This window comes from Eucyclogobius newberryi, unplaced genomic scaffold (assembly GCF_026437365.1).
Source record: "Eucyclogobius newberryi isolate DKJ021-1_F unplaced genomic scaffold, fEucNew1.0.hap1 SCAF_3, whole genome shotgun sequence".
In the NCBI taxonomy this organism is placed as follows: domain Eukaryota; kingdom Metazoa; phylum Chordata; class Actinopteri; order Gobiiformes; family Gobiidae; genus Eucyclogobius; species Eucyclogobius newberryi.
The window spans coordinates 22,317,351-22,341,864 of NW_027315945.1; the positions used below are offsets into that span (position 1 = coordinate 22,317,351).

The following is a 24,514-nucleotide window of genomic DNA, read 5'->3' on the forward strand; positions in this document are numbered from 1 at the left end:
AGCTTACACTTAAATGCAGTGTTGACATGTTTCTCATCATCCATGCATAATTTTTGGGCACGCTCTCTCCTCCTGGCAGGACTGAGCCCAGTCGTTTCACTGATGAAAACACCAATGGGATTCGGTGCTCGACATATTTACAGCTCTGGACTTATCTTCCAGGAGTGTGTCCATTCACCGTGTGTGTTCCTTTGGGCGTCCGAACACCAGTGTCATCCTTGAGATTTATGAAGTCCTAATGCCTCTCACTGTGACTTATTGTAAGAGATAGGGGGCATGTGGTCTAAGTATAGCATATATCAACAGGATGATGGCAGTCAAATTGAGGTAAAGCTTAATCCAAACTTGTCCCTGTCCTCTTGGTGCTCTGCTGCTCCTTGGGTTCAATGAGGCTGTGTTTTTCTGTTCTCTGGCAACACCTCTCTACACAGCCATAAATCGCACCACTTAACTACCAGCACTAAAACAACTGTGATTAAATAGCTGGAGGACAACTCCTTGGGCCGCACTGGGACTCTGGATGTAGCTGTTCTTGGCAGGTCATGGAGATTTTTATCCTGATTTGTAGCTCCTAATATGATAATGGCTCCTCGTGGATCTCCCAAGTTAGCTGGAAGTTATCTGGATGTGACGTACCTTGATGTCATCACTTGCATAACAAAATAAACCAGCGTTAGCGTGTGGCTTACATGCGTATTACAGAAATGCCATCTCATTTTGAACATTCCTGCAGCGTCTTGAAGCTTTTCCCTGTGCAGTAATGTAAACAGAGGAGGTATCAGCTTCGAGGAATGACTTTTTATGACGTCTAAATGATCCAAATGGTTTATGTTTGAAAATTCCAGGCTTTTGCTCATCGTACAGCAGATACTGATATATACCAATACTAATACAGGTATGCAGAGGTAGGTAACACTCAGTCACATTTACTTGATGGACTTTTTGAAGAAATTTTATCATTTTCGGACCACATACTTTTACTCATACTTTTACTTGAAGAAACATTTCTCTTACTTGAATAAAAATGTTGGTTCCTCTTCCCACTGTGTGTGCATATATAAGTGACAAAAGCTTCCTGTTGACATTATTGAATGATTCGAACAGTTGTGTTTCTTATTCCGCTCCTTCAGATAGGATTAGGTTTTCATATACTGCACATTATTCATGTTTTTTCCTTCAAATTACATTAATTTCAAATTATAAATCAGATGTTACGTCCTGACAGTTACTCATACTAAAGTAGTAGTATGCCAACATATTTTTTTTACTTTTACACATTGTGGCTACCCTATCCACCTCTGCTAATGTGGTCAACAGGCCAAGTTACAGGTCAGATCTGTGGAGAGACGGGCCTACTCACAATACAAATCCTTGTTTTTAAATATATTTTTGTGCAATAAAACTGGTCAAGGACTACCCACAGTGCCGATGCACTTGTGTTATATAATTTTATCTCATATTGTATGTATATGTGTTTTATGTATTGGTTAATTTTATTGAATGTTTTTATTTGTGTTTTAGTATCCTTTTTGTTTGTTGCTTTTTTGTGTTGTGTTTTAACAGGGTACCCATGAAAAAGAGAACTTTTCTCATTGGGCTTTCCCTGTATAAATAAATGAAATGAAATGAATGAATGAAACAGCAGATCCTCCACTAAATTACATGGTGCACCTTTAATGCAACATTGTGGAAGGTCACAGTGTACGTACAACTGCTAAATTCCAGATTTAAGGTACTTTCAAGAAATGTAAAACTATATTAAGATAAGATAAGATATTCCTTTATTGTCCCACATGGGGAAATTTCATTGGTGCAACGCAGGTAGATACAGAGGTAGATACAGAAGAACAGATCACTTATAGGAAGTCTGAAAAACACTTTCAGTAGAAGAAATTATAATACAATATCCTATAATTTTTCATTTCTTGAGTGTACATGAACTGAGAATAATGATTTTAACATCACAAAACAATGCAATAGTGTAGATAGTGCATCATGATAAATATTCCTCTTAGGGTGCAATAAATACAAGCTCCATTCTTCAATCACTGAAAGTGTGGATGCCTCTGAGATTCACTCCAACATACGATCATAAATCCTGAGCAGACGGCACAGATGGAGAAAATGTTTCTATCTCACAAAACCAAACATCCCCACAGGGCAGTAGCAGTGAGAGACTTCTTGTAAAAAACAATTACAGGCTAATAACTTTGATTTAACACTTTATAACAAACATATAAATCGACTAATCCGCCCTGAGCTTCAGCTGCTGGTGGCCCTTTGTTCAGCAATTTGTTTGGGTTAAATGATACCGTCTTGTGCAATAAAACATGAGTAGTTACAGTCAGGGGAACCTGTCAATGAGGAGTGATTATGCAGGAGAAGCTGGAAGATGCATCATGAATCATGATAGGAGAAAATGGATGGGGGGAAAACTTGTCAATAAATATACATGAGTGTTTGCAAGGTAAAACACATACCGTAGTGCTCCATAAATGTACACAAACCAATTTAAATTGTTTTTTATGTGTCTTTTTTAATATAACTTAAAATGTTGGTGGAGTATTAGGGGACTATTACAGCAACGCTGAGTCTTTGGAGACTTAAAGTAACAACATGATTTCAGCTTAAGTTTAAGGTACACTTTCTTGCCTCTGCGGGGAACTTTGCCCTCTGCTTAGGACCCATCCTTCAATGATGCTGAGACGACCTTTTGGGAGCAGTGTGTGTCATTTCATCTCCAGATCATGGGCTTGGCTTGGTCCAAACTACTGTAGCTGGATGATTTTACCTGTTGTGCATGTTTTGGGTTGATGGATCAAACCATGACATTAGTATATCACATCCGCTTGTGTCAATGTGGAGGCCATTGAGCGCCACTGAGTAAAGACATTAAAACCTTTCATGAATGTTATGTGAACTACACATGGTAATTATTTACAAATGATCTCCTTACAAAGTCAAATATGTGCTTCTCCTCTCACAACTGAATAACACAAACATGTTAAATCATACTATCACATTTTGTCATCTAAAAACTGATGACAGAAGACTTGACCCTGGAGGGGAGGTTCACTAAGGACAACATCACTGCATCCACACAAGACTATTATACAGTATTACGTTATACAAGAATTCTGAAAGTACCGGTAGGTGCAATCTGAGACATAAGCTTCTCTTGGCTCTTTGTTTGATTAAAATATGCAACGCTCATGTCGGAAGGGATGAGACCATTTGGTTTAAGAACATATTCAAAACAAGTATGACCTTGGAACTAAGTGGTTGCAATCAGTAATCTCAATCAGTACTGTCTGCCTCAGGGAGTTCATGATTTTCATTTGGACATTGTACAAAGATAATTACAAGGATCTGATACCGTCACAAACTAGACATTTGAAAAATGATAAACAAGTCAAAAGAAGATATTCATTCATTTTGAATTGCAACATTGGTGAGTCATAGGATCGGTCCGTCTTCTATGACACAAAATTAATTGAAATTATATGATTTTTGTGGGGGGGTTTTCTCCATAGTTTCTGTATGGCGCAGAAGCCTATTGAGGTAATACAATTTACAACTGGATTTTAACACAAGGAAAGTGAGCTAAACCATGTTGTAATATGCTTCACTGCAAATAACTGCACAGAGATTTTCTAACTAACTGCCTACTGTGAGTGTCACAAACTGTGCAGTATAATTGGGCCACTGTAGCTTTTACTGTGAGGCCATTATCACTGGCCATAAACAGCCAGTGCAGAGGGTCACCCCTCTCCGCTGCTTGTACAGATCACTCAGGTTTTACTGGTCCCACGTGCTCCGCATGTGTGTGCTGTGCTACTACTGAGCTACATGTGCAGGCAACACAGGAATAAAGTCTTTCACAATGCACTAGAGTAACCCTGGGTTTTTCCAAACAGTTTTACAATGGATTAGAAGTAAAAAGAGACAACTATTCCTGTATGTTGTCCATGTTAGATGAAGATAAACATGTAGCAATGCATTGCGTCTTGGCCAATTGCATTTGGCTTTAATTATAAACAGCAGTTCTTAACTCGTGTAGGTTTGAAGGTTCAAGATATTTTTATTAGAGTGGTGTTCAAACACAAAATGGATTGCTTGTAAGAGCGGTGAGTAGCCTGACATGTGTGGATTTTTTAAGACTATATGAAAGCACCAAAACATTGTGTCAGTGCTAGTGGTAGTGAGTTACTTCAGCTAATGAAATAATGTATAACAGAAGTATTATAAGCAGTGTAGATTTATCCAATTTTTGTTCTGTGGTCCATTGTATTAAAAAGGTATGACTCAGATTTCATTATTTATTGCATACATTTACTTATTGTTTACGTTTTTCAGTTCCAATACTGATAATTATACTTTCGCTTTAAGTTTCTGCCAATATTCATTATTAACCAACAACAAAATACACTTAACTCAATACAAATGGCCTTATATGACAGCTTTGTATCAGTGAGACATTCTGGGATGTTACATTAAATTGAAGGCGCAACCAGGATATTTGCTGAAAAGATATTATGGAAGTTATACCTGATTCAGCACATTTTTCTGTATCAGCGCTAGTAATGAATTATAATATACCGAATACTATAATATGCTTTCAGCATACAGTCGAACAGATCAAAACACAAGAATGCAGACTTATCCTAATTAGGAAAGAGGTCATAAGGTTGAGTTTTGTTTTTAGTAATGGTCAATCCTAAACCACAGTGAAGAACAATAATTATGAAACCACTGTACCTCTTTAGCAGGCCTTGGAATCACTTAACACTAGCCACTCCCTTTAAAGAGTCCAGATGTGTCCAGAGCTGCTGCAGGAGGAAAGCCTGTTTTTACTGTGTGGAAAAATGTCCGCATTAATTTGCTTAGTAAAGGACAAATTCTCTTCAGAGTGTGGTTGGCCGAGATTGTTCAGCCATGGTAAGAATCGAGGGCTGAATTGCACTTTCACACATGTTTTAATTCAGCCTCTTTCCATTAGGAGTGTTCAGATTGAGAGGAAATTGTTCACTAGAAAAATAAAGCACAAGCCATCTGCCTTCTTTCAACTCTCTGACTTTAGTGAGGAGTTTTGGAGTTTCTCTGAGGGCTTTTCCTGCACCATGTGTTCGCTAAAAATCAACAGAAATAATCTAGACATGGAATAAAAAGGTGTTTTTCAGAAAGATGTTGACTAATGCGTGCGTGCGGTGGTGGTCGGCTGATAGTAAAACCATTTTTTTTCCAAAACTATGTGTCACAAAGTATAGCTAAATAGATATTGAAAATTAGGTAGTAATCAAAGACAGCAACTAACTAATAACTTATTACATAAAGAAAGCAACTTTCTTGAAATGTAAATGTTGAGTTAACAACGTTTTTTCAGATATTTTATTCAAAACATTAGCGGTAAATGAAAAGAAAAACAACTACTAATATTTTAAGATTTGTGCATATTTCCACCCTTTTTGCACACAGGACTTTCTTCAATGGGACGTCCCGACACAGGACTTTCTGCAGAGCTCAGTGAGCACAGACAAAAGTGGAGGGCCTGTTATGACCCAAGAGCCAAAGCCCCCCTTATCAGGCTAAAGAAAGGACTCCCCAATGCATATTACACATTAATAAAGTAACCCACAGGTTCCCTTGTGCACAGCCTGATGTTGGAGATGCCCCACACATCACACACATACCTGGGCCCGCCCCATCTGTTACCCCCGGCAACAACTGATGGGAAAAAGTTGGAGTGAAGATGATTAAAACTTCCTGGGCAGCTGTGGTCTCTTCAAGGCTCCATAAGAAACACAGACTGGGTGCAATGTTACGCCTTCAGTTTTTCAAGAGGTGGCTGATTTGTGCACTTCTGCCCTATTTTTGACATAATTTATTACTTAAAAAAAAAAAAAAAAAGCTGTGGGTTAGGTATCAAAGTACACATTAGTTTAGGTTTTTTCCTACAACGGAACAAAGAAAGAGACGAATTTGGACTCATACTCTGCACTGGTCACATCTGTGTAAATGTAAATCTGACCACTGCACTTCCTCGAGATATGCACACCTTAGCTAAAATATTATGAAATAATCATAAAATACATGAAGATCCAGGACCAAGACAATTCTACACAGGTGTATTTGAAATGTTCCTCTCGAGGGGAAATAGGGTAAGTAGAGAAGCTGCTTTGGAAAGAATGTGGAGTTAATGCCACACTCATGGTCAGATTAGTCAGGCCTGTGCAGGGGATGCCTCAGGGTCACCTCCATGGCAGACTTGAGATTCACAGCTCATTTCTGTGAATGCCGCAGAGGAAAGTAGGGATGCAACAGTAATTGGTACTTAATATATTAAACTGTATGGATCATAACTGTAGATTTTGTCCATTGTAAGCTTCAATATTGATCTAAAAAGGTGCAGTAAATTAAGCTGCAACAAGCAGCAGATTGACATTTATATGTTTTTTTAACATGCATGCGTCAATCAAAATACAACTCGAATGATGAGGATACACTGTTGTAACAAGGTTTAAAGCTCATTAAAGTGGATCTTGTATAATATGTCCCCTTCAAACTTATTTTAACAATAGTGATTGCACAAAAGGTTTAGGGCATTTTGAATAGAATACCATGAGATTTGGTTTGTTGAGTCCCAGATTTAAGGTGGTTCTCCTAGTCACATTTAAGCACTAGTACTGCTTTATAATCTTCAGAAATATAGTATGAAGGTCCATGGACGTGGCCCTGGGAGGATTTCCCTGTAGTCTGAAAAAAGAGCAGTTTAACTCTATGACCTTCTATATGCTCATTGTCTGTGTGCGCAGCTGACAACTGGAGTTCACTCTGACCTGTCCTTGACTACCATCACAATCCAAATGACTATGAAATTGTCTGTTCAATTACTAATCCATATAAATCTACATCTATACATTGCCCAAATCTTTATCCATATTTAGGCGAGAGAAATCCTGGTCATCTGTCATCGATAGGATTTCAGGAAGCACATGTACATATTAGAACTTCTCCATTTTCAAACATGTGCACTGCTTATTGAAGTCAATTGCCAGGTCTGGGATCGTATCAGTATGCTTGCTTCATGCTGAGGGAATGTGCAGGATTGCCACCAGGATTTTCTCCGCGTTAACACATGCCATGTCAGAAAACCTGCTTAGAGGGCCACTATAAGCCACTGTGTTTTTTCAGGGTCCAGACAGGCACGCGCTATCAATTGGTGTCCGCTCTGAAGGCAGCTTAATTCAAAAGCCGACGACAGGACAGTGGATAAAAACTGTCAAAGTCATGTGGGAATTTTATGAGTTACACTATAGTCCGGGTAATGAGGACTTTAACGATGACAGACGGGTGGTGAGTGGGACAAGAGAGGGACTGGACCAGAGGACGAGGTTATAACATTTATAAACTTATAACAAGTTTATAAAGTAGAATTTGATTAAATAGTGTTCAGATATTTGCTACATAAAACACATTGCACTGTGGTTGCTGCTTGTTACCCAGGAGTTTTGGAAATGATTGATTTGTAAGACAGGGCATTACACTTTACCAAAGGTACTTTCAATAAGTGCTGAGAACTTTGACAACATTTTGTGTGTGTCTAGTTAGTAAAGCATCTGACCACTGAATCAACATATTCATATTTTTGTCTTATATGAATATGGCTACAAACCCTTTATATTGTACTGTCCACAAACAAAATATTACAAAGTATTACCAATAATGTTAGTCAGGAGAGGGGTATTAGTGCATCCAAGACACAAACTAACTGAGACAGAAATAGCACTAAATGTCATAAAAAGGAAGAAGAAACGTACTGTGTATCCATTCTTGGGAGGGTTATGCACCTGCTCGACTTCATTTACAGGTGTCGACTGATTCTCTCACTGGACGTTCCCGGGGACTGACCAAGTGACCTTAACCTTCGGCACCCCAATCCTACATACACACACCCAAACACACCTCTCCTGCCCCCATGGGATAGTTCACCTGGTGCCGAATGATACAGCACAAAGACCACCTTTATTCCCCTATGTACACCAATCTGATGGGACAGAAAAGGCCAGAAAAAGGGGATTTACACAATAATATTTTCTTTTCATCCACATGGCTTTATCTTTATAATTACAGTGAATAGTATTTAGTATACTGAATAGAGTAGTGTGAAAGTTAGTACAAACTAAATTGAACAAGAACAAATAGCATTGTACTTGAAATCTTGATTTATAACTGGGGTGCCTGATTTGTACACCTAACCTCAGGTAGGTATTAAAATGTAATTCAATTTATCACAACAGCAGTTGTCACGGTGGAGTTGTTGATATTACGAACAGAAAATTAGAGAATCAAACAATGAATGATAATAGAAAATCTAATTAAACAACGTTCAGAGGGATTTCGCAAATGGATAACTGTCAGGGCATCCTCTGTTTTAGACCCTCCTTCTCAATTGGGAAGAACCACAGTGAAGGAGAGATCCTACTCCCACAAACAGACAGGCTGCTGATAGTCCAGGATTGACACGCATCCTAGATAGATTGTACGGGCGGAACTACTTACAGAGATGGTGGCTGGTATAGAGAGAGTTCATCCAGGCAGAAGAGGAGCAGTTCATCTAATGTAGAGAAAGTGCATTTAGGCAGAAGAGGAGCAGTTCATCTAATGTAGAGAGAGTTCAACCAGGCAGAAGAGGAGCAGTTCATCTAATGTAGAGAAAGTGCATTTAGGCAGAAGAGGAGCAGTTCATCTAATGTAGAGAAAGTGCATTTAGGCAGAAGAGGAGCAGTTCATCTAATGTAGAGAGAGTTCAACCAGGCAGAAGAAGAGCAGTTCATCTAATGTAGAGAGAGTTCATCCAGGCAGAAGAAGAGCAGTTCATCTAATGTAGAGAGAGTTCATCCAGGCAGAAGAGGAGCAGTTCATCTAATGTAGAGAAAGTGCATTTAGGCAGAAGAGGAGCAGTTCATCTAATGTAGAGAGAGTTCAACCAGGCAGAAGAAGAGCAGTTCATCTAATGTAGAGAGAGTTCATCCAGGCAGAAGAAGAGCAGTTCATCTAATGTAGAGAGAGTTCATCCAGGCAGAAGAGGAGCAGTTCATCTAATGTAGAGAAAGTGCATTTAGGCAGAAGAAGAGCAGTTCATCTAATGTAGAGAGAGTTCAACCAGGCAGAAGAGGAGCAGTTCATCTAATGTAGAGAGTTCAACCAGGCAGAAGAGGAGCAGTTCATCTAATGTAGAGAAAGTTCATCCAGGCAGAAGAAGAGCAGTTCATCTAATGTAGAGAGAGTTCATCCAGGCAGAAGAGGAGCAGTTCATCTAATGTAGAGAAAGTGCATTTAGGCAGAAGAAGAGCAGTTCATCTAATGTAGAGATAGTTCAACCAGGCAGAAGAGGAGCAGTTCATCTAATGTAGAGAAAGTTCATCCAGGCAGAAGAAGAGCAGTTCATCTAATGTAGAGAGAGTTCATCCAGGCAGAAGAGGAGCAGTTCATCTAATGTAGAGAGAGTTCATCCAGGCAGAAGAGGAGCATCCGGGTCTACAGGTCAGGGTCATGAGAAATAGTTCCTAGCTGTTACAAACTCTTTAGCACATTGTTAATATTAGCATGCATTACTTTTAAGGCGTACACAACAGCTTTTTTCAGACGGCAAAGTGAAATGTGGTCGGTCTACCAGGGCACAGTCAATTAGAGTGCTTCTTTCAGGCCACTTGTTGATGAGACATAAAACATTTTACTATTACAGAAAACATGCACTGAGCTGTTTTTGCAAGATACAAAATGTACCCGTTTAGAATAGAAAGAATAGAAATGTTGTGTTTTCCAGCTTTAATAAAAAGCAAAAATACAATCCAATGGGACTGAATGAGCATACATTGTTCATACAATGTAACTTGTGTGATTCCGCATGAACCAGAGTGTGACTGTCTAAACCATTATAATTTTGTATAAGTCGAAGCATTTTTTAATGAGGTTGAAAGAGTAATGACTCAAACTATATACACTGTTTCCGGTCATGGGAAAGTGCTGGACAATAGGGCAGTACAGCCATAAAGAAGATGTGTGTCTTGTGTTTGCATAGCACTCTTCAGCCCGGTGACTGATGAAGGAGCAGAAGCCACAGTGAGGAGAAGCAGTGGACATGTTACCATGAAACATCAACACAGCAGCCAGATAAATGAGGCCATACAATCCACTCCTCCATCTGCATTCACCATTTATTACCAAACCCCTTCAAACCGGAACATAATGACTGTGGTTCTGCTGAAAAATAGACTACTGACTGATGTTAAACAAGGTATTATTGTGCTCAGAAAGACAGAGCACTTTCAGTGATAACTTTGTTAAGAAAAACATATCACATAAGCACTCGACATATTTTCTATCTATCACCTGACGTTCACAACCAATTGAGACATAAATAGTAGGTACCATTGTACCACTGAAATGTGCCTCAAAGTTTTTATGCTGCTGCTAACTCCCTCTAGAGGTGAAAAACTATACAACCTATATAGTGATCCCCTGTCAAGAGCAATTAATTGAGGGAAATGGCTATCAGTTATTAGTGCCACAACAATAGCATAGTGTAGCATATTTGTTTTTGTAGGTTCAATTCAAACAAACCAATGGAAACTCTAAACCTAAAAACACACAAAGCTGGATGTTACAGGCCAGTGGTCTGAGCTCCCTAAGCTGGACAAGTCCCCACGTCCGGCCTCATAATCACAGACGCACAACACATTTGATACAGTAAAGTGAACGGTGGAAGTCAACAGGCCTGAGCCACCTATTCCTCGATTGCACTTTCCTGTTATTGACAACCTTTTGAGGACTTTTCACAATTCAAAAGCTAGGATATGTCTTTAATTGCCATGCCAACAGTCCTAATTTTTCATCATTCTGAAACTCATGGATTTCCGTATTTGTGTTGTAGCAGCATTCACTTTTGACTTATTATTTACTGCCCTTTGTTGTTTCTTTTCATGACTCTCCATGTCTGTTTTCAATCAACGGCTACACCTTGAATTTAGAATTTACCTATGACAATTGAAAAATAACTTTTAGCGTTTGGAAATCCTTCCACATTATTGCTTCATGAGTCAGGACACGAGCTACAATCAACAAACGAGAGCACGTTGCATCAGTAATAAACCCGCAGGATACTAACTCGCCAATAAAAATAGAGAGAAGTTCTACTGAAATGACTATTCCTATTGTCTTCTATCTCTAATCCACATTGGACGTTTAACGCGATGAGGCCAGGTATCAAGGCAGCCACAGAACACATTACCCTTGTTAAAATAACTCCAGAGTGTTCTCCCTTTCTTTTTCTGTGCCTGACAGGGGGGTTTGCCCTCTAAATAAACTTTGCAGCTCGTGGGGGGAGAGGGAGAGACAGAGAGACAGCAGAGGGCTGAAGTCATCAGCGGGACTGCGGGAGGGAGTGAATGGATCCTGCACGCAAAGCAGAAAGCGCTGGTGCTGTGCAGAAACATTCACTTCTGTGGCGCGCGGCCGATAGACAGACACGGGGGGGAGAGTTTGATAGCCACACCACGGCTGCACTAAAGTAAATTGGCCAAGTGCTAATTAGAGTGAGTAGCTGAAATGTTTTGATTATTAGGTTTTACTGACGCTGGGAATATTCCTAGATCTTAAGCGCTTCTTTACGCACGCGGGGCGCACGGCACATTTCAGGACGCACAGTCGACCAGGAGCTGCAAATGGATGTTATTAATGTAACTTTTCCCGAGGAATGAACACGCCTTTTTCAACATTTTTACTCTCACAAATGGTTGATATATCGTGTTCTCGTGCCAGTCGGATGACATTTCTCGGCGAGTGCGTCTTCTCCAATGGGATGCTCAGTGTGACGGCGCGGAGACTGGTGCCTTGAGTCAGTGCAACTCCGAATGAAGATCCCATCCAGGATGATAGAGTCCGAGCGGGCCAGGCATCAATGGGCCCGCGTGAACTATCACCACGATCTCATATCACATAGCAGGGAATTTCGTGGTGTTTAGGAATTGTCTTTTTTTGGCTTGAATACGCGCGGGGATCTTATCTAATAAGTTCTGTGCACTATATTGACATTGGCTTTACGAATATCATCTGTGGGCTACTATGCAATTACAACTGATCTCCTTTGTTTTGATCATATTATACTGTATGGATTACACTGGCGGTCAGCACAGCAGCTCCAGGCACCGGCACCACAAACGTGAGTATAATAATGGAACTACCCACAACCAGCCTTATTACTCCAGGTGTAAGAGCCCATCCAAATCTAAATAAACCTTATTTATCTTGGCCCCGGTAGTTAGTAGTGGACAGATATTTGACAATTTCATGAGTAATTGAGTAGATTTTTTTTTGTGTGAAGTATTTTACCAAGCAACAAAATCTTTGCTGAAACAATTGTTATACCTAAAAAAGGACCTAATGGGTAAAGGAAACGGCTCTGTTCCAACTGCCTCAATGGGAAGCCACAGTAAGACTTTATATGTGCTTGTAACCTAACAGTTATCTCATTGGAGGCCCGTATAATGAAATAGACTGCGTGCAGTTTAGCTCAAGTCATCGGTCACAGTCGCTCTCTAGCGGTGTGAACAGTGACACTCAGGGGCAGAGGGACCAGGGGGTTTTGTACTGCTTTTAACAAATCCAAACATTAAAAAAAAAAAAATCAGTATTTGTATAAAATATTTCGCCAACATAAAGATTAGCCTAAATATTAATATCACACCCTTAGCCTGTGGATCTGTGTGGGGTTCAAGTATGTTCAAACAGTAGATAATCGAATCATAATTATTGTAGTCCCCTAATCTTCATTATGTTACTTATATCATCTGTAAGTAAATATTCCTTTGTTCACATTTTCACTGAGTCTGTCCAGATGTGTGTGACTAAGTCTGGAGACAAGATAACTGGAATATTCCATGTACCTTCTTGCCAAAAGAGTCTGTGATATATGATAATAGACCTTCTGAAAATGTTGTCTAACTTATTTTCTTGCTACCGGCTCAAACACTCTTTACTTTCACCCACATGGCTCTGTTTGCACTTGGCCTTTTCCCACACCTTTTTACGACAACCACAGCTAACCTTTTTAAAACACAGTATCTGAGGTAAACTATTATGTGGTTTAAGGGGTTCAGAGGTTACTTGCTTTTGGCAGCTCTGCTCAATGTAGGTTAGGTCATCCCCGCAGGACTAAGCTATGATTGTTTGTTCTGTCCAGAAGAGTGCAACTGCCTATACAATGTGCTTGGTCAAATGACTGAAAACACGCCAAGGAAATAAAAAGACCCAGTAATGTCAACTTATGTCAAGTATTTGAAAGACATTTTGTAAACAGGGAGGTGTGAAAGATGCTGTTCAATAACAGCGCTTTGAAAAGGGAAATGTACTGTGAATCCTGAGAATAATTTCCATTTTAGAATGTTTGAAGAGTTATGTAATAAAATATTGTACCCATGAACTAGAGACATTAACATTTTTTCAAGTAGGACCTATTTACACAATATCTTTCTTTAAGAAAGCTAGGACTTTCCCACGTATTGCACACATTGAGCAACAATTGAAAATGACCATTTGTTAGCACTAACTAGAACTCATAAATGATCTAATTTCAAATTAAGGAAGTTGTATTTTGGCATAAGATCTTTCATTATAGTAATATAATTTGCTGTGTGATATGTAGAAAGACCTCCCCTGATAAGAGGAGAACAGGGAATTAGCTGGTGATGGGGTGAATGAGTGCAGACTTCAGAGCAACAAAGAAGATAACAGAGATGAGAGTCAATGGCCACTTGGTCATCATGGCAACAGCACCAGGACACATGATTGGCTGTTGGTAAACACTCATAGTACTCCGCTGAGCTACTTCTAAGACCATGGGCACACCAGAAAGGCCATAACATCTCTAACCATCTACAAATCACCAACAAAGGAAAGATGGTGTGGATTAATTTGGAGACACTGAGAAGTGTATATGTAGCTTGTCTGTTCTCATCTTTGCCAGTGTGAGTTGTTGAATGACTGATACAATCACTTTGGGCATGTTTGCGATGTTACCACTTGCACAACTCCATTCTCCCATCACCATCTGTTTCGATGTGTGCATGTGTTTATTTGTATGTGACTTTGTTGGTATGTATCTCCAGATACCACAGCACAACTGAGGTTATGTCAGTGAGAGGCAAAGGCAAGGCCAAATTCCAGGGTTTTAAGTCTTCTGTGAATCAGAGGCTTGGCAGAAGCGTGCAGCCAAATGGACAGCAATTGTACAGATTGCTGAAATTTTCAAACAAAGTGTCTGTGATCTATGGTAAACTGGCAGGCCAAGAAGGTTAATCTGATGCCATGGAATGCCAAGCTTAAAGATACTATTTGTGTAAATGGATAGATAATAATGTTACAGGTGTTACAGGTAAGCATAATTTATAAGATAAGATAAGATAAGATAATCCCCCACCATAGACCGTACATTTCAGCGCTTGCATCTGTTAACCCTGTGGTGCCATTTATCTGCTTATAGTTCACTGTGAATAAAAGACAAAGCATATAAAAAATATAGGCAGTGGGAGAATGCAATATAGGCCAACGTGTTGTATGTAACTGACAAAGCTGAATCTTTCCTGAAACGTCGCATCTCTAATTACATTGCAGTGATTCCAGTGAAAATATCAAAATATGAAATACTTAAACAGTTTTGAGATGTATTGAAAAAAAAAAATGAAGTTAGGTATAAGAAATGTGTAGTTGACTTTATGTCATACATCACCCTGAAAAGAGAGGGGTACACTTTCAATATCCACAGCTTCTTAGGTTTTATTTGTTATTTTTCAATAAATATCACATCCTGAAGGACCTAAATGTATTTGGAGAACTATAATCAACAAAATATCCCACTTTGCTTTATACTGTAACTGTAAATACGCTGAATAGTCAACATACAATCTGCAGGTTCAGCTTGTATCTACAAAAGAAGGCTGCATACTTACATACAGCCTTACGCTTATAGTAAGTAAACTAAACATTGCCACGCTATAGACTATCAACATTGTGCACATTTATATTGCCATCATCTGTCACTAAAAGGAGGCAATTAGACCACTATACGCCTTAGTCACGCATTATGGCTTTTTAAAATATGTTTCCTTAACCACAAGCTCTAAATATTTAAAAAACTTAAAAACCTAACCAACTACAAAGGGTTTTAAAAGCAATGGTGCTGTTGTGTAATGTAAATGCAAAGGAGCCAGGCCTCATTAAGGGTTTGGATTGCTTGGTCCTATTGTTGCATAACTTATTTCACCATTTGTCCAGGCCAAACTGCAAGAATATTAGGATGGCAGAGGGTTATATTCACCGCAAACACTGCAAAAGCGATACATTTTTTTATAATAATACCATGCCAAACTCTTAAAAACAGTTCTCAAAAAAAGACATCAAATTGATACAGTATTTGCCCAGACACTTCAGACACACCAGAAATAAATGCTTCTTTCCATTGAGTCACAACAGCACTATGTCCAAATCTCAAACCTATCTTGAAATGATACAGAGAAGTTGTTGGATGTAAACAGAGATCTATACTTAATTTATTACATCCATGATCTATACCCATGCCAGACGTAATAATACGTTTTGGCTCACTACTGAACTTGAATTTTTTTCCACTTAAAACTTTAGCAGTGTTAATAATCAGTGCTGCTTTATGTTCAACAGAGATTTCCAGCGGGGGCTTAGGGTGTCAGCAAGGCGGCTGTCTGACCTGCTCCGACTACAATGGCTGCCTCTCGTGTAAGCCGCGATACTTCATGCACTTGGAGAGGATTGGGATGAAGCAGATCGGAGTGTGCATGACGTCGTGTCCTCCGGGATTTTACGATATTCGCTCACCGGAGAGAAACACTTGTACAAGTAAGACATAGCACATATTTAAGAGGAACTCTACTCCAAAGGTGTTACTAGGGACCTTTAGTGTGCCACCTAAGACTGTACAGTATATCCTAATATAATAGCATTCAGTTTCATTTTTCAAAATATCTTCACATTTTTGTACCTGGCTAAATTCCTGTTATATACCAATATATATATTTATTACTGGAGAGACATTTTAAATATTCCGGCCACAGAGAATCAAAAGCCAGTGTACTTTTGAGGAAAATACTGTATATTACAGACATCAGAACAACTGTTCTTTAATGCGTAGCCACAAGAATTATTTTACAAGGCCAATTTGAAAAGCCCATAGCTTTAGATAAACATTCATGTAGGCCTGTTTATCTGTGAATGATGTTTCTGGTGACATTAAATTAAATCAAATGTTTGTCTAACTCTGACTCAACCATCAGATAGACATGAAGCTGCCCACAGAGGCCTCTTCTCCCAACTGTATCTTTGTGCACACATGGACACTCTGAGACATGCTGTATATTTAACAGGCACGACACACACCATAACCTGTCTGTTTTAAATAAACTGAGGTGGTGGGTCTGTGTTTCCTTGTCAGAGTGCAGGTCCGAGTGTGACTCCTGCTTTAACAAGAACTTCTGCACCCGCTGCCGGCCGGGCTTCTACCTCCACCTGGGCAAATGTCTGGAGAGCTGTCCCGATGGGCTGATGCACAGCGACATCCAGCGAGAGTGTGTGCACAGTGAGTATATCATAGAAACTACATACAGTAAATACAATATAGGGATTTAGTCCTTACTGGGCTTCTAATCCTGTCATTGTCTCAGGGTGCCCTGCAGAGTGTGAGGCGTGTGTGAACAGTGAGCTTTGCACGCGCTGCAGAGCAGGGCTGTACCAGCTCCAAGGGAGGTGCCACCATGTCTGTCCTGAGGACTATGAGCTCAATGACAAACTCATGGAGTGCGCCCCACAAGGTCAGAAGCAGTAGATAATTCTCACTCAAATAAGCAGCTGTGATTAAACATTGTTTTGTAGAGAAAACTCTAAACCACATTTATCAAACCAGGTCATTATTTATAATATACTATTCAGCACTTAATATGTTTCCTCACATGAAGGAACTGTAATGATTTTACAGATGTCAGCTGTCTATGTATGGGTCCAATAACCTTTGACTGCCTCTTGACAGTGCACTGTGAGGTGGGTGAATGGAGTGAGTGGAGCCCCTGCTCTCGCTCAGGGAGAACCTGTGGCTTCAGGAGGGGTCAGGAGACACGCACCAGGCTGGTCCTGCAGTATCCATCACCCTTTGGACGCCCATGCCCAGAGATCTCCGAGATCAAGGAGTGCCTGGTCAAGAGAAGAAAGTGTCCAGGTCAGTAATTGCAGACAAATTCCAATTATTTTCTATTCATCTATCTATCTATCTATCTATTTATCTCACCAACAGTATTTTTTTAATCCCTATTGAAGCATTAATCGAATCACAAATAATTCACTGCCTCTATTTTATTTACATTTAATGGGATCCTGAGAAGTGCCTGCAGAAGTAGATTTACAGTGGAATATTGTGATCTGAGAAAGCCATATGGATCTGCATTCTGAACTCCAATGCAAGAAAAATATCCCTTGTCCCAGGCTGTGTGTATTTCTATTGAAGCAGCTGCTGACCGATGGCGCTCCTGCCATAATTGTGTTTGTGACATATGGCAAAGTTTCAGCTCTGTATGAATTCCAGACGTTGGTGCTTGAGCTTGTACAATCAGAGCTGGTGTTCTTCCGTTCAGGACTATGCCTGTTTACTCAGAGGATTGTCATCGTGGTCAGGCTGAGGATGGCGGGGGAACACAAATGTGTAATGTTGCAATATCTATGTGTGTTTTCCCACAAGATTCTTTGGATTTAAAGAGGAACAATGTTCTGCGTCCCTAGTAAACAAGGAGTAGTGTAATCATTTCTAATGAATCGGGCGCAAACTGCTTTCAGACAGGCTGTCTTCATAAAGTCCCTGGTGCTCTGTGTACACAGTGTGTGTGGTTACCGCGGCCGCGGCTGCCTGTTGAGCCTGGGCTCTGTAGTGTTAAATGACAGATCGCAGACAGGCTGAGAGAGATCCAGTCCCCTGGGGCCTCACACTTACAGAACAAACTGTGTCTGTGTCTGTGTGTACGTGTGTGTGTGTGATGCAGCACAAAAAAGAGTAGGAACAGCCAGCTCAACATCAACATCCTCCCCTTGGGAGGCATGTGGCGACCAGGGGATCAGTGATGGTTTATCCCCACAGCTGCCAACACACACATTAGAAAACATGCTCAATAATCCAGACAGACCTCTACTTTACAGACACAAGAACATAAGTGTGCTCAAATACTACCACATGATCCATCTTTAGTTTGTTGAAAGTATTGCAGGTTAAAAAGCAAAATTGGAAATGATAAACTTTAGTTTTGTTACAATAATGATTTGCCAGTGAAACGGTGCCTATGAGTTCGGCTGCTTGCACCTTATAATCTTACATAATTAAATCAGAGTCAATTTAGAAATCTAAATCAATTTAGTATTTCTATTGCCTCAACATATCATTCCCCTGTTGGCCCAGTCCAAGAGCCTCCCCACTGAACAGAGCTACCGGTAATTAACGTATCTTTGGGGCGTCTTCTTTGTGCTGTTTACTTCTGCACACACGCTACAGGGTCGATGGTCTGACCCCCACAACCCTGTGTAATCCTCATCAGCCCTTCGACACTGATACATCCTCCTCCTCTGCTCTCCTGCCACATCCCCATGCACTCCCACACAACAGTTGCACACATCTTCACTCATATTTGACAATTTCCTCCTCAAAATCACACTCCTGTCTTTGCAATGCACTCAAAAACTAATGACAATAGACGTAAAGTATTGTTTGTGTAATAATGGGAAAAAAACATATTTTAGCGTACTATAGGGATCACAATAAATATATATTACCAATAGTAATAGTTAGTTAGTAAATTTGGTAACCTCATAACATATAGTATAGACTATAATATGCAACAGGTTTATTGTTTCATATTAAAAACAAAGCCTAACTTTCATCGCCAACCACAATTCTGCAAGATAACAGTGGAATTTTTGTTAAAAGATGCCAAAAACATGCTGGCTGCAAATGTTTTAAAGTTGTAAATCATTGACATTAAATCAGGAAGAGTGGCTCAGTTCTTCTGTCAGGCCAAACAAAAGATGTGCACATCATTCACTCAACCTGTTCACCTCCAGCGCTGCAACAAAGCTTCATGTTTTCTACCCGCTGAGACAGATAATTGAGTTATAGGAGTCAGACAGGGGTGTCAGTCCACTCACACACATCCTGCTGGTCATGTGGTGGGCATTCCTCTCTTGGGACAGTTTGTAGCCTTTAATCCGTGCCTGGCTCCCGCCAAAAGCTCTCCGGACGACACAGCGCCTGCCATGGAGGATATGGCATCATTAAAACACACAGTGCTCCTTCAACCATGCACACGATATCCATTACTTTATCCATCACTTTAGAGGATAATGCACCAGGATCTAATCATTTCCTGTGCTCGCTGGCTAATCATTTTATAGTTACAGGCAGTTGGAGACATATTTGGATTCCCATCTTATTATTCATGGTTTAGAATGAGCTTTCTCATACAAGAAGATGGGACATGTACCACTGACGCACATGAACTGACTGTGACTATTAAAGTAATTTTCTGACATGATACATGATGCATAAATGTTTGCACACTACCGTTAAAGTGAAAGTGTTGTGCTTTAATATTATATAAACAAGATTTTAAACTAGTATCATTGATCCAAAAGTGCTGTAACTACCTGTATTGGTACTTGTAACTATTATTTTCAAAAGCAACAACAACAATCATTATTTGATTCTGAGTTAACTGCTGTTGTGATTTTCTGCGTTCCAAAAATAAATTGAATTGAATTGAATTAATTTATCGTGTCAATGAAATTTTCACCAATCAACTGAAATTTTCACTTATCAACTGAATAACGTGCACATTTCCAAATTAATACAACACAGTGTAAATGTTTGTCAGGACAAGGTGTCTCATTTGGACACCATTATCCAAAATCCTCAGATAATGGTCCAACAAGCTAAACCCTTGATTGATCAACACTCAGCTAATCGTCTCAACACGGGCGCACATTTGGTTTCTCCTCAACAAACACACAGAGGCTACAGTATGACTAATCCACTGAAGTTGTAAATAGTTATAGTGTCAGGGCAGAGAAAACAATGAGAGCAAAGGGGACTTCCTGTGTTTATAGAGGACAGAGGCAGAACTGAATGAGTCAAAGCACCAGATTACTGCATTCATCCAGCCACTCATATCTGTCTCCATTGGAAGCAGTGACAAATGACATGCAGAACATTTATCATGGATGATGCTCCTACTCAAACTAAGTGCAGACTTTTCTACAGTCTTTGCCACACGGATTAAACAGGGGACTTTCTTGGCTAGATAAGATAAATTAAGTCGAATACCACAACCCTTATCAGAATCAGAAAAGGCTTATTGCCATTGTCAATGAACAGAATTCCCAAACATAGGAACTTGTTTTTGTTTTGGCAAAATAAAACAATGAACAACCAATATAAATCAAAAAGGAAAACAGTTTAAATCTGCCATAGGATAAAAATAAAAATAAGACAGAATATGCCTAGTAGACACTTGTAGATTTAGATTGTAAAATGAGATAGAGTCCTTCTAAGAAATCCTGACTTTAAGTACCATATGGGTGAGACTGAGAGGAAAAATGCAGGGGGATAGGAGGCTGAAAGCACAGAGATCTGTCTGCTCTGGTGCCTACTGCCTACTTCAGCAGTTTCACAATACCCAGCAGCCAGCCAACCACCAGCCCTCTGTGCCTCCGCTCCCTCACACACCGACAGCAGCTCTACAACAACAGGAAGGACCAGTGCACTCACAGTCCTGTCTCCAACCTCCCTGGAGGCGGAGCTTACTATTATCATTAATAACTCTATCTAAGACAGAGATAACCCTGGAGCATACCAGCACTCCTGGTTTTGTTTATGACATGGTGTTGCAAGCACAGATAAATTAGGGATTTATTTAAAGCCTTTCTATTTTAGACAAAGGCCTGGTTTGAGGGAGAAGGAGCAGCTGGCACTATGGCTGTCTGTAAGTCAACACTGACCTCTGGTGGAGATAATGAGGAGTTGCACTTGTGAAACGAAAGTACAGCTAGATCCATGGTAATACATGACTCTTTTTTTTTGTTCTTCCAGGGCGAGGAAAGAATGAGCGCAGAGACAAAAAACCCCGCAACAACAGGAGGGACAAGGGCAGTCAAGAGGTGCTCCGGGACAGGAAAAGGGAACGGGACAGGGACCCTGGCGAGCGCAACAACTCTGACAACAGGAACAAAACGGAGCACAGGAGACGCAGAGCCCAGCACTCAGAGTCTGTCCCACCTGAGAACACACAGCACAGCAGTAGTGCCCACCATGACTGAGCCCCCTGTGCTGTTTCATTCTCTGCACTGTCTCCCTTTAAGCCCCTCTCTGTAGGGGTGTTGCTGCTAAGTACCTGGATTTGGATAAACTGTGCACAGACATCTTGGGCCACAAGAAGCTGAAATGCATGTTCTCTGTAAATGACTTCATAACTTCCACCGCTGAGTCTCTGCTAAATGAAACAAGAACACGAGATGCTACTGAGATAGCAGATAAAGTCAAACTGGCTGAACTTTGATCAGACAAATGGACAAAGACAGAATTATACTATATACTTGTTGATATGGTTATTTAATGGGTCCCTAGTACCACGTTGGTTTTTGAATGTAGATTTGTGGCAACATTATGTAGATCAATTTGTTCATGATTGTTGTTCCTGTTCAGTACATCTATTTACTTTGTAAAGAAAATACTTTTAGCCAACTCTTTGAACAAGAGATGAAACCTGTCGTTCTATAAATGTTGTGCAAAGCATGACATTCTGCCACTGGTTTTCTTTGTGTAGGATACATAAAACTGCTCTCAGTAAATCTCCCTAATAGAAACCAAAAGCACCTGTACGTGAAATAAATACCTGTAAAGACTTTGTCCCGGTGTCGGAATCTCTTCATACCTTTTATTTTCATGGCAACGTTAAGTGTAAATACTGAGGATTCTAATCTCTAAGGTGGGTAATCGAAAAATCCCAAGAGTGTGCCACTTGGAGACATTTGACAAGCAAAGTGCACTCTCAAATATTAAGTTAAGCTTTAAGCTACTTTGAGTAAGTTATAGCTTCTTAGGAAGGTTGCGCATGTTTCGGCTTCAGTTTGAATTGTGAGGAAAAGCAAAGTTAAACTCCTAGATGAGTAGAGGTTGTTTTAACAGTGTGTCGATGCACTTACATAAGAAAAACACTTTCAGTTTAAACCGTTTATTGTTGGGAGTGATTTGCTGATCAGTAACATTTCTATGCATCTGTATGTTACACAGTTCCAATAGTAAAGCAGAGAAACCCCTGTATACACTTTTACATGAAAATATACTTTTCTTTCAAAATTTACATTTTCAAATGGACAAGTGCCAATACAGTTGACAAATAAATTATATGTGCAAGGCACCGTCCCAGAGCAGAGGAACAGTGAATGATCCTTTGGGCAGGATTGTTGAAGCGAGATTACTGCTAAGAAAAACAAGAAGAAACACAGATGTGCGTGTTGTCTCTAGATGCCACAAATCAGACAATCACATCCACGACAGATGTTCTACAAACCAAATGCTACTGTTCACTTCATGTTGGCCACGAAGTCCTCGCCTTTCTTGATGGAGGATTTGAGCTCGCCGACAGCGTCAGCCACCAGCTTCTCCTCAAAAGCAGTCAGCTTGCCCAGACCCAGGTTCTTCTCAATGCCACTCTTGCCCAGAAGAAGAGGAGTTGAGAAGTACTTGCATTCTGTCTCCTCAGACCGGACATAGGCACACTCCACCACACCTTCCTTTCCATTCATGGCGTCCAAGAGGGAGAAGGTGAAACGGGCCCCAGCATAAGCCATGGACAGAGTAGCAGACCCAGCGCCGGCCTTGGCCTTCACCACTTCGGTGCCCGCCTCCTGGATCCTGCCGGTCAGGGCGCTGAGCTGGTCAGCGGGGAACTCGACCTTAGGCGTGCACTGGGAGATGAGGGGGATGATCGTCTTTCCTGCGTGACCTCCAATGACTGGCACATTGACACGGGCTGGATCAAGGCCCTTGAGCTCTGCCACAAAGGCGTTTGCCCTGACAATGTCCAAGGTTGTGACACCAAACACTCTGTTGGGGTTGTACACACCATGTTTCTTCATGACCTCTGATGTAATGGGGATGGTGGAGTTCACGGGGTTGGCGATAACGCAGATCATGGCTTCAGGGCAGATACGGGCACACGCGTCGGCCAAGGTGGCGACGATGGTGGCGTTGGTGTTGAACAGGTCATCACGGGTCATGCCGGGTTTACGGGGCACACCAGCGGGAATCACCACCACCTCGCAGCCCTGCAGAGCGGCGTCCAGCTGGTCTGCACCGATGTGTCCGGTGACATGGGCTCTGGTCTCAATGTGGCCGAGGTCCGCGGCCACGCCGGGAGTGTGGGCGATATCGTAGAGGGAGAGTTGGCTCACCAGCGGGCTGTTCTTGAGGAGCAGAGACAGAGGCTGGCCTATGCCGCCAGCCGCTCCGAGCACGGCTACTTTGGCGTTGTTTTGCGCTGTGGTGCACACACCGCGGACCAGGCTGGCGCTGGGTCTAACGGCTCGTGAAAACATGTCGGCTGATTAACTTAGTTACTGAGTTTAGTGAAGCTAAATACCTGCAGAGCCCCTCTCCTCTATGACACCAACGTCCTCTAGCCACGAGCGAACAGGAAGAACCGCTAACAGTCATGCGCAGAAGATAAGCGTGTTACGCACTTACGTCAGCTTACGTCATCACGTACAGCTACGTAGCTGTCTTTATCCTCTCGCTTCTTTTTCAGAAGAAAACAAAGCCAGATGTAATCAGCAGGAAGAATTCCATTACAAATTAATACAGATATTTACTGTACAACTACATCCCACCCGTGCCGAAACCTCAAGGTACATCATTTGTATTTGCTATATTATCTGACTCGCGAGGAAACGCTTTCCTTTGCTTTTTGTGTCGCTCTGCTAAAAGCTAATGTTAGCTTCGTCTCATGAACTCCGTCTTGCTATTGCAGCTAATGTTGTGCTAATTAGAGTCACGTTCCCTATCCCCTGCAACTGTTTTACGTATGTTTGTCTCAAACAACCCGTTTGTCATTGTTGCAGTCAAAACATGACTCTAAACGTGTTTAGTTTTAGCTTGTGTCGTAATTATTAGTTCCGTGACCAATTGACGTTAATATCAAATTCCATGTTATATTTTAGCTGTACAAAATGTTGATACTTGGAGCTTTACACGAGTCTGAAGCCGCCCTCTCCTGATCAGTGTTCTACCACAGAGCAGTCCTTTGTTCTACCAGTCAAATGACCCTCATCAAGGGCCAAGAGAAACAAATTAACCCTAATATAACTATTGCTGCGATCTGTGAGTGCAAACGGAATTACCTCC

General features: G+C 40.8%; 2 protein-coding genes across 2 annotated transcripts; one reads left to right on the forward strand and one right to left on the reverse strand.

Annotated features, from left to right (window-relative positions):
- Positions 1-11,445: 11,445 nt before the first annotated feature.
- On the forward strand, positions 11,446-21,904 carry rspo3 (R-spondin 3). The gene is made up of 6 exons (XM_072460882.1): positions 11,446-12,220; positions 15,733-15,927; positions 16,520-16,663; positions 16,749-16,895; positions 17,111-17,296; positions 21,203-21,904. Exons 1-6 carry the CDS (start codon positions 12,124-12,126, stop codon positions 21,427-21,429), a joined length of 996 nt encoding a protein of 331 aa, XP_072316983.1. The 5' UTR covers positions 11,446-12,123; the 3' UTR covers positions 21,430-21,904.
- Positions 21,905-22,352: 448 nt separating this feature from the next.
- Positions 22,353-23,836, reverse strand: LOC140374097 (malate dehydrogenase, mitochondrial-like). Its single transcript, XM_072460881.1, has one exon. The coding sequence runs from the start codon at positions 23,707-23,709 to the stop codon at positions 22,696-22,698; it is 1,014 nt and encodes a 337-aa protein (XP_072316982.1). The 5' UTR covers positions 23,710-23,836; the 3' UTR covers positions 22,353-22,695.
- Between the last annotated feature and the right edge of the window lie 678 nt (positions 23,837-24,514).